We start from the raw sequence: 14,776 nt of genomic DNA, 5'->3' as shown, positions 1-14,776 counted from the left end.
TCCTTGTAGCAAAATACATGTATGCTACATTTGGTACAATATGCTAGATTTGCTACTTTATGCGACCTTGTGTCAAAAGGACCAAAATATGCGAAAATATGCGCAAGCATATTCGGGCCCTCCCTAGTGCTGGCAGAAGTCCTGCTGCGAAGCCCGCCGCCGTGCATGCAGCCCAATACGTGGCTAAAAAACGTGATTTTTTGGACTTTTTTGGACTTGGAGCAAAATTCTGCACACTTTCGCGTGTTTCCATGATACGACCAGTTGCGCACGGTCTGCTCATATTCAAATATAGTGCTGCCAAAAAATGACAGCGTGCAACAAAAAAATCTTTCCTTGCATAGGGAACATTTTCGGCCATAACTCTTGAACGGCTGGTCAGATCGAGACAAAATTTTCAGAGATTTTGCAGCTACTCTTTCAACTGATGTAGCACTGGACATGAATTTACAAATTTGATTTTTTAGGGAATTTTGGGGTGATATGCCACGTTAACGCTACCAAACCAACACCCCACCCCATCATAACGATAGCACCACAAAATCCACCAATATGTCTCCTTACTTAAATACCAGCATGGCCAATAACTTAGCATCCTCATATTGCCTGACGATTGCGTAAGCAAGAAACTCAGAGTAGCGACAACATAGCCTTGAATATCCTTGCTGTTCTGTATAGTACTACGATTATAACTATAATAACACCCTAACTATTATAAGAACTCAGAATGTGAGCCGAGGAAAAACATTGTAACATGGAAATTGTGGGCACAAGTTATGGGATCGAGTACACCAACTGCTTGTAAACCAGATGTTGAACAGTCAGACGTGCACAATCTTGCACAAACTGACAAGGAGTACTGAGACATTCCACGGCATGAAAGTCAGCTTGAGCATTGCTCCATGGTGCTCGCCTTCCCCTCTTTGGAATTAGCACTAATATCCATGAACCTTCCAAGTTGGATGGCCGTTGGTTAGTGCTATCGAGCAGTGCTGACTTTCATGCCGTGGACTGTCTCAGTACTCCTTGTAAGTTTTGTTCTAGATTGTGCATGTCTGACTGCTCAAAATCTGGCTTAGTTGGTGGACTCGATCGCATAACTTGTGCCCATAATTTCCATGTTACAAAACACCCTAACTATAAAACAATTATAAGAAGAAAGAAATGACCAAAGAGGTACAGGTTACGCTATAATTATTCACCAACACCACCAATTACTTTACAATCAGCTCATGCGATAACATTGCCCGACACTGACTAACGGTACTGACGTTCTACACCTAACTGGCAATCAGCTCTAGCGCATCTTGGATGCGCACTCCAACAGCCTTCCAGCTTCAAAGGTTCTAATTTATAGAAATACAGTAAGGAGGGGAAGGTGAGCGAAACCAAGACAAGCATGAGCTGAAAGTCTCAGCTCTGAAGGACGTTGGCGGATGTACATAATTATTATGTCGAGGAGGATACTGGGAAGACCATCAGACAAAACGGTCAAACCACAATTCAAGGACGCATAGCAACATACCACACAACTTTAAAAAAAAAAAAAAAGTAAATTATCGTATCCGTTCCCGAAGGGAACTCACGACGGCCGCTAACACCCGATAAACCCTAGCGGCAGATGCAGCGCCTAACGGTGGGGGTGAGTGGGTAAGTCTCACAACCACTGGCACAAGTGCCGAAAGCGACCCCATTAGCGACCCCATTAGCTGCATCCATGGCAGTGGCGGGTTTAGGGGGGGGGCGCGGGGGGCGCGCGCCCCCCCCCCCCCCCTCAAAAATTTCGACCTAGGTTTCGAAAAATAATACAGGGCGCGCGCCGGGTCGAGCTAGACTAGGCTCGGGGCGCGCGCGGCCTGAAACGATTGTCCAAAAGCGGTTGCACGGTGCGCGCATGCGGTGCTCGAGCTGGTGTTGATTGTACACACTACAGACTAGTACAGTACAGTCTACAGAGTAGAGTCTACGTACAGTGAGCATGCACGGCTACAGAAACACGGTGACCTGACTGTGTACTGTTGTACAGTGTGATCCCTGCTGGGACGCGCTCGACGCGTCTTCAACGGTACAAACATCGAAGAAAAGTCTTCGATCGAGTCAACCAAAACACGACTCGAATGCCGAGGGCTCAGGCGATCATCCTCGTTCGAATCGTGTTTTGGTTAACTCGAAGGCTTTTCTTCGATGTCTCAGGGACATCCCAAAAGGCCAAGCTCTAGCCAGCAGAGCCTGGAATTTTTGTAAAGCGTTCCTGTGGCGGCGCAACTCCTGCTGCCGCTCCAACAGGAAACAGTGGGAGTGATGAAGTCGCTGTTATTCCAGTTGAACTTTCGGAGCGGACTGACAGTCACACTCCACCAGACGTGGAAGAACCTGTTGTCAGCGAGCAGCCAGAACATGAAGAACAGCGCACAGTGACAAGTACCGCTGCCTATGTAAAGGATGCTTTGAGAGCGGTGAGAAATTGTTGGACTCGCATAAATAATTGCAGTTGATTCGCTCACATAACGGCAAATTTGAAGTTTACAATGTACATTGTTGCTGCGAGTACAGAAATACTGCTCGTGGTGTGTGAGATTTACGGCTTGTTGTTGTTGTTGTTGTTGTTTATTTTACTTCACCAAATGCACAGGCAGAGATGCCTTCTCACCTGCCCATAGGACAGGTTCTCACAGAATGATATGCAAGGGAAAACAAGAAATGATAATAATAATATAAGACAGAAAGGACCAAAAGAAGAAAGGGAAAAATTTATATGAAGAACAATTTCATGGAGTCAGAAATAGAAAGACAATAATTTCATGGAGTCAAAGAATAGAAAGACAATCTCATGGAGTCAGGAACACGTGGTTGATTTTATAGACATGCATGCACAAATGATTGATAGATGAGAAGGTTGGAATTTATGGCAGATAATAAAAGTTTAACGAGGATATTCACAAAGTAAGTATAGCAATGGGAGAAAGAGTTTTTCGGAAGGGACCAGGGACACGTATCACTCTAAAATCAGAGGGGAGAGCGTTCCAGAGAATGCTTCCCCAAAACATCATGCTGGATCGTCCCTCAGGCCCACGAAGAAAGGGAACTTGAAGCAAGGTCGACACTTGTCCCCATGTGGTGCGCTGATCCTCCGGAACTGTCTCTGGCCCTGGGGCCGTTCGGGTGAATAACTGTTGAAGAAGGGGGCTACAGGAGGAGCTTCCTGACATCGGTTTTCAAAATGGCTGACCTGGGACAGTAGCATGATGTCATCTACCCCCACCCCATCCCGCCTTGATCCCGGCCGCAACCCCCCCCCCCCCCCCTCAGCCAAATCCTGGACACGCCACTGCCATGTACCTCCATGTACCCCTTGTGCCTGGCCACAAGTTCCCAGTTGACTGTGGGTAGCAGCACGGCTGGAAAAACCGCTCCCAGGCAGGACTTGAACCAGGTACCTCTCGTATCTCAATCATGGTCTTTGACCAACCCACTGTGCCACACAACTTGAGCTGCTCTAAAGATTCGAAGATGAAGAAGATAGATGGTAAAGTAACTGGTGGTGTTAGTGGATAATTATAGCGTAGTAAACTAGTTAGTCTTGTAGCTCTTTGGTCCTTTCTTCTTCTTCTTATAAATTGATCATTGGCTATCCACCTGAGCCTAACTATAAAACAATAAGAGGACGAAAAATTGTTTTTACTCCGAGTTTCATGCACTAAGCGATCATCAGAAAATTGTTTTCTGATGATCGCCTAGTGCGTGAAACTCGGAGCAAAAACATGTTTTCCCCGTCCTATTTTTGAACTAGCTCTGCCTCTCCGCATTGAGCACTCTCTTGGACAACCTGGAACCTTTCCGCTTTACCTAACTATACTTATAATAAAGAAGATGTTGGTGCGTCTTCGGCGATACTTGGGGAATTGTGTGTTGCTCTCTACATGGGAACTCGCGCTTTTCCTGCCGAATTGAATTCTCACTTGACTGACTCACGACTGCCATCCAGAGCACACGAAGTCCATCGAACCGTCCACTCGGCAAACCTGCAAGAACGCACCACTCTCTGCTCAATACACTGTGTTTCAGGGATACAAGCTTACAGAGACGCTCCGTTTCCAGCGCGACAAACACCTCGTGAAACCCGATAGCAGCGTGAGTCAGTGTGGCTCATGAAGGTGCTGAGCAAGCGCTGAGGACCGTTGACCATTCACAACGTTGTTGCCTCCAAACCATCTAATTCGCAAGCCTTAATATATAATTATAGTACCCGTCTCAAGTCTCGCTTGTTTGTTTGTTTGTATACTTTATTTCATTGGACTTGTACTGCCACGAGCCTTCCCTCGATTTGGTTATTCTTCTCTTTCTTATTGTAGCCTCTGACCGCTGGAATTCAGTTCCGGCATCGGTCCGCCTTGCTGCTTCGCCTTGCTGCTTCACCAAGTCAATTTCAGCAAGTCAATTGCGTATCGCAATCCTAGATTGGCTAGCGTACCCCGTACGGAGACCATAGGTCTGTGGGAACTGCCCTAGAGGAATATGAATAACTACATGTAGATAATACCTTCGCAATGCAATCCGGTTTTCGAAACCAGAATATTTAAGTTGTACTACAAAATTAATACAGAGCAGCGGATTGAGAGACTGGATCCTTTTGAAATTTTTACAAATACAAATACTCGATGATCTCATTGAGCCTATGCTAGGGAATGAGTTCATTGTTGCCTCCCTGGGGCAATGCTGGAGTGCTTTTCTTTCTTTGCATCATCATTTTATGGGGTCAATAAAAACACGCTTCCAAGCGGATTGAGGCAAATACAGTACAATGTAGTACTACAAAAAGCAGTGTTAATTGGCATATTGCCTTTGGGTCATTTCATAATAATAATAATAATTAACGTTGGTTTGCGAAGGTGCTCGACTTACGAAGAGTGGTATGTGACAGGTTCACGAGCCGGGCGGTAAACAGTGGTTGCTATTTACAGTCAGAATACAGATCCGTTGACTCCCGAGCTGCAGAGAGTGCTCAATGCCAAGGACAGAGCTTAGAACCTATCAGACTCAACTGAGGACGTCCAGCTTTCTTCTTTTCTTGAAATAAATTAGACAAATTGTACAAATAATTAACTCTGAGCTTCATGCCGCTAGGAAGACAAGTGATACTGGGGATCTGCCCAGCAGTACGTTTGTATACCCATAGAGCCACCGGCATAAACAAATTTAGCGCTATGTACAGGTGGGCGCTAAGTCTGGTAGCGCAAGGTAGTGGGAGAGAGCTAGCGCGGGCCAAGGCGCTAGGACTCAGTAGGAGTGAGGGACAGTGTCAGCAGGGTGGCGGGCAACAGGCGGGTGTAAGCATTAAAGCACGAACAGAGGCGTTGGGGAGGCATTGAAGAGCATGTAATGCAGATGGGTGGAGGTGCCAGGACTCAGGAGGATGGCGGGAAACAGGCCAGTGAGATCGCTAGAGGGTCTTTGGGTGACGGGCGGGCGTGTGCAGAGAGGTGTAGTCAATAACAGGGGTTGCGTTATTGGTATATTGGGATGCTCAGGCAAATGTGCAGTACAATACTTGATCAGTTCATATTGTGTGTTCCTCCCTACGTGGAAACTCGCGCTTTTCCAGGCGACTTGAATTCTCACTTGACTGACTTAGCACTGCCATCCAGAGCACACGAGAAGTCCATCGAACCTTCCACTCGGGAAGCCTGCAAGAAAGCACCACTCCATGCTCAATACACGGTGTTTCGGGGAATTCACCCTCGTCAGTTGAGCTTGAGTAGGCTGAGGAAGATTGTGTCTGAAGAGCACCACATAGTGCTCTCCAGACACAAACATCACCAGGGATACAAACTTACATAGACACTCCGTTTCCAGCACGACAAACGCCTGGTGAACACCAGATCGCAGCGTGGTCAGTGTCGCTCATGGAGGTGCAGAACAAATTGCTGAGGACCGTTGGCCATTCACAACGTTGTTGCCTCCAAACCATGTACCGGGGACTACAAAGTGAAAAAGAGGTTGGTGCGACTTCGGCGATAGTTGGGGAAGTGTGTGTTGCTCCCTAGGTGGGAGCTCGCGCTTTTCCTGCCGACGTGAATTCTCACTTGACTGAAACACGACTTCCACCCAGAGCACACGAGCGGTCCATCGAAAGCCCGAGCTCCCACGTAGGGAGCAACACACAATTCCCCACATATCGCCGAAGTCGCACCAACCTCTAGTTCATGCATTTTGAGATCATCTCAGACCGCTTGTTGAGCAGGAGCTTCTTCGGTATCATCAGGATGTGGAATTTTTCTGCAATACCTACAGTGTACTTCAGTATTATGTTAAAGTAGTATTTCTTTGACTGCCATCTGTACGACCGTCTCTTCTCCCACACCTTCCATGTGATAGTCAACGGCTTTCCTTCGCTCTTTAGCTCCCATAATATGTGTTTGGCTAGCTCAGTACTGTTTTTTTGTACTTTTCATGACGCGTCACGCACGGAGGTGAGGTGGTTGGCGTTTTGGGCTTTGAAGGGTGTCTCTGACTGAGAGACCGATGTAGATCTTGATCCTAGATTCGCAGTACGTGTAACTTACTTCAGCCGGAGAGATCCAGAAGAACTTCACAGGGAATCGATAAAGCCTCTTGTACGGGCAAAGCAAACGTGCTTACATATGACACAAAATCTCAATGCAAAAAAAATGATCAAAACGCCAAGAATCTGAAGAAAAGGGCTCAATTCAATCCTGTGTTGCCATAACGGGAACTGAAACCCAACACAAACCTAAGAAGATGGCACGTACAGACAGTTGGCGGTCACGCGGCAACAAAAATCACCAAACGTAAGCACTAACAATGTTGAAACATGGTTGCAGGATACAAACTACATAACAAGTAAGCAAGCAACGCATACAAAGAAACAATCAAGATTAACACAGTTAATATCGACTCCCAGAGGCTTCGAGAAAGATATCGTCCGCAAACTCTTGATGGACGACGGGACGTGGGATCCAATGGTGGATGTCGCGAATATACAGGGTGAAGAGCAGTGGGCCGGTAACGTATCCCTGTGGCACGTCTTGACTGCACTGTGTGTAGCTTTGTCATACTTCCGCCAATAGAAGCCAATAACTACACGCTGGTACCAGTCGCTGAGGTAACTAGCAAGCCAGGACTTTGCAGTGCCTGTCACACCCATTTTCGAGAGCTCTTCAAGCAGCAATTTGTGCTTGACAGAGTCGAACGCTTTGGACGACAAATGCTACGCCTGTTTCTTTCCGCTCATACTTTGCTATTAACAGCGGTTTACCGCTAGGACAAGGGCGTCCTCAGTGCTGTGTCGCTTCCTGTATGCAAACTGCGAAGCAGGGAGGAGATCGTTTTCCAATATGTCTGACATGAGTTGGGCCTTCACTAGTTTCTCCAGTAGGGGTAAGCGGATCATGCCGGCATAATTGTTTGGCATAATCAGGTCCTTTTGAGAAGGAGCATAAAATGGCATCCTAAAAACAAGGGCAGATGCCCAATGAGGCTGTTATACACACCTGCTATTGAAGGCATAATTGAAGGCATAATTGAAGGCATAATCAGGTCCTTTTTGAGAAGGAGCATAAGATCATGGCATCCGAAAAACAAGGGCAGATGCCCAATGAGGCTGTTATATACGCACCTGCTATTGAAGGACCACACCAAGCGCTTCTTGTCGATTTGGAATAATATTTTAGCAGCCACGTTAGGACCAGTGTCTGCTCTAGGATTGTAGGACAGCCGGGTACACGTGTATCTGGCGCAACCATTTCAACCGGGTCGGAGCCGGGTACACATGTACCTGGCGCTGTCTCATTTAGAAAAGAGAGGACAGGAATTAGAAAATTACGAAAGAAGAAGAAGTATTTGACACATACAAGCCATGTAGTCAGTCCTTTCAAAGTTCGAAAGTGTAAAGTACCAAACAGGTGACCCGGTACTATACTTTCAACCGGGTCCAAGCGCCGCCAAACCGGGTGGATTACCCGGCTCACCCGGCGCTGGAGCAGACACTGAGGACATCTCCCAAAGTTTCAGCGCTTGCTTGTGAATTTGGTATTCCTCTTGCATATTATTGTCTTATACTTCCACAAAGCTCCCAGTCCACATCATGACAATGGTCTGAGTCCTTCATGACGATTACCTGTTCTTTTGGTGAAACATATATCAGCCTAATTGGCTGTTTTCTCGAGCATCCGGAAGGGCAAAATTTTGGGCATTTCCCGCTTACCCCTATTCTCCAGTAGATGTAGGATTGGAGACCAAATGACTGTATACTCCTAGTGTCTGGAGATAATGTGGATTTTTGTAGAAAAAATACTGAGAATTTGCTACCACGAAACTTGCGCACGCGCTCCCGACTCCAACACACCCGCATGATCACTAACATCATCGCCATGATCACTCAGCTCACCTTCTCCTCGAATCACCACTCCCTCCCTCCATCGTCCGCTCCGGTTTGACTCTCCTCCTCCCCCAATCACCTCGACCCGCTTCTCGCCACCACCATCACCTCCAGTCATTCTCCAATCAAGTGGACTCTGTATGTGCAAGTGTCAGCAGGAAGGTAGGAGCATTTGTGCATGCGAAACAGAACATTAGCATGTTTGGCAAACGCCTGTTCTATTTATCGATAATTCAGTCCACATTTTGAGGTCGGCAGCACCGCATACAAGTACATTCATTGTTTGTCACAAGCACTACTGTAAAAGCTATTATTCTAACGAGGCGCAGATAATTATACCGATTTCCCAAAAATGACTGGTTTACGTGTACCAAAGGTAACGATTCTCACTTATTCTCAACGCTCAATCAGACAGTATACATGTATCTATTTCTGTATAACGATTTCTATTTTATCGACAGATTTCTCCTCGTTAACTCGTTTGAGTTAGCACTTCGTTATATATAATATGGCTTTTACAGTACCGTATTATCTCGAGTAATATGAGCACGGTCCTTTATTTTTTCAATGTACCTCCGCCCCGTGCTAGTATTAATGGAGACGTTCCTTTATTGGAGACTGTTCCATTATTATTTCAACGTCATTTCAGGGGCATGTTGCCATGCCCAAGTCATGTCAGACACACACATAATTTCAGGGTTTTCTCGCCGGTACAGATAATGAATTTACACAGTGTGCTTATAATGGAGACTGAGCACTTTAGTTTTTGAATGCCTCCCCAAGGTGTTCTATTATTGGAGACGTGCTATTATTGGAGACTGTGCTTATATTAGAGATAATACGGTATAATCAAGCTTCTCACTGCCAGCCGTGTGGCACTAAAAAGAATACTTTCCTTGGACAGAATCGATTGATACACACAGTAAAATGTTAATAGTGGAGTAACGAGCGCTGATTGTATCCACGTACAGAGTACAGGTAGATCTACATGATAATTATCGATTGTACATCGCCGGTAGATCTACATCATGACTCCTTGCTGCACATGCATGGATCTGGAACGAATGGTAGTTGGTTACTTCCGCAAAATGTGAGGAGTCTGAGAACGGGTAGTAAAGTAATAGTTTAGCCTAAGTTTAGGCCTACATGCTAGCCAGAATCTCCTGGTGCTCGTGGGGAGGTACATAGTCATTCACGGACACGCCAGCCCGGCCCTGCAGGCATTGTTTGTGCGGTGTACCTGGTGTACCATTGGTGAATGGCAGTGGTGTACAGCTAGCTGTAGAGGAAGGACAACTCGGCTCCATCAGCCTTGGTCTCCAGCAAACAGCCGCAAAAGTCACGCAGGTCAACGATTGTATGTTGTGTTTTGTATATTATTTTTACTTGGGCATTCCCAACAGACCCTAAGCCAGCTAAGGTCTTCTTACAGGGTGCGATGGCCCTCGTCGCGCTGCTATGCTCTTTGGAACACACTGCCTGACACCGTTCGGCACGGACGGTATCTGCTTTCCACCAGGCTGCAGTTCCCTGCACCCGGACCCGGTGAAGGAGCGGGAGCTACATATACATGTACATGTCCCTATCACAGGTCCGCGACACGTCACACTACGTGTAGCACCATTCTCTTTTCATCAGTACTCTTCCTTTTCTCGAAAGTCTCTCTCAAGATCAGATAAGCATGATTGTATAATGATTGTGTCGTGCGATATTATTCACAGTTTTGGATGCAACTGTCGACCAATAAAATTGTTACTCCTTCCCCTCCTTTCGTTTATTCCCCTCTCACGACCCATTTTTTCACTTCCCTTTTCAATATTCGCTATCTTGTTACTGAGCATCTCGGCAGCGTCTCCGCTCGTTTGGTCCTGCGAATCCAAATAAAACAAACAAAACCGTTATTTTCTCAAAACGCGAAGCCTCCATTGTAGCCATCCACTACATGTACTGAGTCTGTATATCCATACATCTTCACGACACTCTCCACACCACACGGTCTCCATGGTCTCTGGGCTACACCAATCACTAAAAGAAATGGGAATACTAAATCATTCGAATCATACGAAAACAAAACCAAACAAAACAAAACAAAACTCCATGATGAAGAAAGACTGGTACATGGTCAATGCTGCTCGATGAAATCCGATCGGGTAAGTCAGGTTTCAAACGTGTTTGTTTGTGCCATGCACGATTAGCATGCAGTGTCTGCGGGTCTGGGACTAAGTAATGTGCAGCACCGGACGTGGCATTGACTCCCTTGATCGGATTTCATGATCAAGAAGAAAGCTGGGAACGACTTATGAAGTACCTACTTGAAGTCTTCGGATCGGGATCGGGAAGTAAAGAAAGGCCGTGGCATGTGAGGTGTTGCTTTTATCATGATCTGGTTGGTGTGGATATGCACGGACGGACAGTGTCAGTAGATCTACGCGCGCGCGGTAGTCGTTAGATCTAGGAAATAAGTAGGGCCTACACATTAGCCTGATTAGGGCAGACGATCCATGATCAACGTGATCACGGCTGGCATGCATTTTGCACCGTTACGGCGTTAGATACTACTTCAGTACTTGCTAGCATGCTGAAGCTCAAACTAACTACTTAGTCTTTCAAATAAAAAGGGAATGGAGGCCTCTAGCTCTAGATCTGGGATTTTGACCCGCGCACCGCTCGCTGTCGCGATGTCGGCGACACATCTCCGAGACGATATGTCGCCTCGCGGTAAAGTTCAGGTCATCGGGTCAAAGTCTGCGAAGGTTGTACAGTAAAGCTGGGGAATGTGCGTCGTTTTGAGCGAAGTTGAGGTCATTGGTGCATGTTGAGGTCAAAATCAGATAGGCGAAATGCCCAGAAGAGCTCTATTGCCTTCTGAGTTCTGTTGTTCCTCGGATAAAGTAGCATCAGTCGAAGCTAGCATGAGACGCAAGGGACCCATGTAAAAACGAAGTTGTGTTCAAGAAGGAAGGAGCGCGGACGGTTCTCCGCTTTGTCTCTAGTTCCTAACCACTGGGTGGCAATGGAGGAGCAAATATCTTCGTTTATAGCTGCTGAGTTGGAAGTCACCTCGAGTTGTTCGCCGAAGTCGAAGCGGAAAGGGAAGAGCGCCACCTCAACGAAAGCGTCCAAGCGCACGGCGAATGTCAGAAAGAAGCCACCTGCAATTCCGACCATTCCCTCGTCACGAACCAGAGGGCCCTCGACTACGAAGGCCAAAAAGAAGAAATCAGCAGGGAGAGGCGCTGGACATGGTACGTGGTAACTTTCTGATGGTGCGTGACTGTCGTTCTGCTTCTGGTGATTGCTGTTTCAAGTTTTATTTATAACGCCAAGGATCTAGGAAGAAGTAAGCGAGGCGTGAAAATAGGAAGCCGCTGTTCCCGCAAATGATTAATCTGCAATGATTTCAGGCGTGTAAACCTACAGTTCACGGCTCTTGCTCCAGGTTGTTCAGTACGGATGTTCGAGTCGTCGCTGTTCTAGTTCGACGATATTGCTTACGATATTTATAGCTTCGAGTCCAGAAGAAAAGCGATAATTTCACTGCCTTCTTAGCTTCGAATACCGCCATTTCAGCCCCTGTTCATAATTTGTTCGAGTTTACGAATCATGTGAAAGAGATGAAAGACCAGGAGGGGTTGAACTGCATCCGTCGACACAATGATCGCCCTTTAGAGTCGGGTCGTGTCGTAGAGAAGAGGAACCTGCCCTACTGGTTCAGGTGGTAGCAAAATCGGACATGTTGTTGTTTATTTTACATGCGCGCCCTCACACACTTGGGCAGCCGCGTCGATGGAGAAGCGGCGCACTACCCGTCCAGAGTAAGTTACTAAGCGACACGGAGATCTACGTGCTGCATCGTTTGCCAACACGAATACGGTAACTATTGATGTGTGCCTTCGTGGCGTCCAGCCGCGGAATGCATTGCTCCTGGCAGTCCTGCAGCACCAACTCAAGCAGTTTTTGATTGGTCTGACCATAATAATAGTCTTCAATGGCGGATACATTATGATCCCCTCGGCAGTAAGCACGGACAAAAAGTTGGTCCGGGGTTTCATGGCCTGACTAAGTAACCGGACCCAACTAACCAGACCCAACGGGTCCACCGCACCTGTAGATCTACTATGCAACAGACTAATTTTGTAACTGTATACTTTTTCAGTAGGTTCCCAACATTTCTGTACTTTCGTTGATACAACCTTACCAAAAATTGAATTCGGGTGTAGCTGGACAGTTTCATGACGAAATGTGTCTGCGAGCCATATCGGCCAAAATTCATGTTTCAAAAGGAACAGAGGAAAAACGCCTAGATATTTAGGAAATTGGAAGAGCCAACGGAAATCCCACATCGATTTTCGTATTTTGAATTTACAGTGAAACCTGTCGAAGGCGACTAAAGTGTGGTCTCTGTTACCAGGTGGTCTCCTTATCCAGGGTCATTTGACTGGAAATGGCACCCCTTGGTCCTGGTCGCAGTGGTCTTCTTAGACAGGTGGTCGCCTTGACAGGTTTTACTGTACATTCAAAGCTGCCAGTGGAACTAATAGCAACTCTAGCACGGAACTGGCAGCAACATTAGCCTTGCGGCTAGTGTTGCTGCAAGTATTCAAAGTACAGTCCACCTACCGCTATAGCAATACTCTCTAACCATTGGTAACGACTGTCAAGTGAGTGTCGCTCATATGTTGAACTGTGGAGCATGCTTGGTGAAACTGTCCAGTCTAGGAGTCAGAGTGAGGAGTGATCCGTCCGTGGCCTGCTTGTTTGAGTTTGGGCCATGTGTCTTGTACGTGCTCACCCTTGATTTGTTGTTGCGATCCGTCCGCGCCTAACGTTCTCTTTTATTACTGCTCGTCGTTTTTAGTAAAGATTTTTTGTCATTCTCCTTCTGCGCCATCACCAATATCTTTGATCGTGTTGTTGTGTGACGGGGCAAGGAGGGGAAAGTAACATGAATACACTTCTGTAAATCAATGACATTTCGTAAGCGAATAATATTCGCAAGCTGAGAAAAAGAACACATCGTAGTCATCTAACTTTCGTGGAGTGCCATTGATCGTGGGCTAGTATGTACATGCATGCAATACTGTAGTGTGAGTGTGACAACTTTTAGTAACCGTTTTAATTCCGTAAGCAGCGGGAGCCTTATTTTAAAGAAAATTGCAAAATTAAGGTAGCTCGGGCCTATATCGCGAAAAATATCGGAGGTCAAAAACCACTTTCTGTCCGATTTAGTTCAAATTTTCAGTGTTGAAGCATCTTGAGGGAAAGCTGATACTCCCGAAATTTCGCTAGTGTGTAATAAAACCTTCCCTATATCTAGGGCCTGTGAAAGCCACACCCATACATTCGCATTTATGTCACGAAATAAGAGAAAACCTACTTTTACAAACAGGAGGTTGCTTTTCATTTGTTTCTTTGAGGCAGGCTTGCACTAAACTATGATAAGAATTGAAATGCACCTATATTATAGGTGCATTTCAATTCTTTTTTTGGAATTCAGGACCACTATAATCACACAATGTTGACGGGAAATCCACTGGAATCAATTACAAGAGACGATCATTTCTTCGCATATTTCTGTAAACAAGTCCAATGACCTAACATCATGTTGACATACATGTAACTTTATGATACTGGCTTAGTGCGATGCAACTAGCAAGAAAAACTCAATCGTTTTCGGGCCAATTTTGTAAAATTTTAATTTTCAAAGCATTTTGGCACCATTTCGAATCGGGGTTCAGAATACCAGTTTCGTCTCCTCACACAGAAGCCTGTACTTTCAACCAGTGTATTTTTGCTGATAAAGCTACTCTGACATGTTCTGATACTACGGGAATCACTGACATGATTACATGAAGCAACAGATGAAGGTTGGAAGCGTTTTATGGTCACCAATGCAAACCTGTCTCTTTCTTAAGAACGCCTTGTTTGGGCTACTTCGAGGGGCCATAACCCCTCCAAGTGCCCAATTACATGCCCTAATATATTGATTTTCTCATTCTGGACACCCCTAGCATTGCACAAAAAGGTATCAAACTGGTGAATTTTCGGAAAAAGTATTTGGACATGAGCTACCTAAAACAATGACGACATAATTATAATGGATTTACAGAATCTATACCATGTGCATGGTGGTTACAATGTTGTTTCCAACCCTTATATGGGGGCAACTCTCTGGTGGTCACATTGCACTGTTTGCCAGCGCTTCCTATTATTTATTTTAGTATTAGCACCATGTCACGTGATGTGAAACTTTGCCTTCGCTGCACACTGTGTACCGGTATAGCGAAAGTGCAGGCAGTTGCACGCTGTTGAGGTAATTGACTTGTGTTCCTAAATTTCTCAATCCGCATGGCAACGGGAAGACGAAAAGGCTAAATG

General features: G+C 46.0%; 1 protein-coding gene and 1 long non-coding RNA gene across 3 annotated transcripts in view; one reads left to right on the top strand and one right to left on the bottom strand.

The window, feature by feature from the left end:
* The window catches only part of LOC135811836 (uncharacterized), a 35,559-nt gene extending 30,455 nt beyond the window's left edge, over positions 1-5,104 (bottom strand). Inside the window, exon 1 of one of the 2 annotated variants that reach the window (XR_010552703.1) lies at positions 4,960-5,104. This is a non-coding gene — a long non-coding RNA (uncharacterized LOC135811836). Of the gene's footprint in view, positions 1-4,902 lie in introns of both variants that reach the window. The other variant, XR_010552702.1, reaches the window with a different exon arrangement.
* Positions 5,105-11,028: 5,924 nt separating this feature from the next.
* LOC135811815 (protein split ends-like) overlaps positions 11,029-14,776 on the top strand; it is an 18,028-nt gene continuing 14,280 nt past the window's right edge. The window contains exon 1 of the mRNA XM_065325061.1: positions 11,029-11,643. Within this exon, the coding sequence (XP_065181133.1) occupies positions 11,412-11,643 (232 nt within the window). The 5' untranslated portion in view covers positions 11,029-11,411. The remainder of the gene's footprint in view (positions 11,644-14,776) is intronic.

Source organism: Sycon ciliatum, chromosome 3 (genome assembly GCF_964019385.1).
Source record: "Sycon ciliatum chromosome 3, ocSycCili1.1, whole genome shotgun sequence".
In the NCBI taxonomy this organism is placed as follows: domain Eukaryota; kingdom Metazoa; phylum Porifera; class Calcarea; order Leucosolenida; family Sycettidae; genus Sycon; species Sycon ciliatum.
This window is presented reverse-complemented; position numbering and strand designations above follow the sequence as displayed.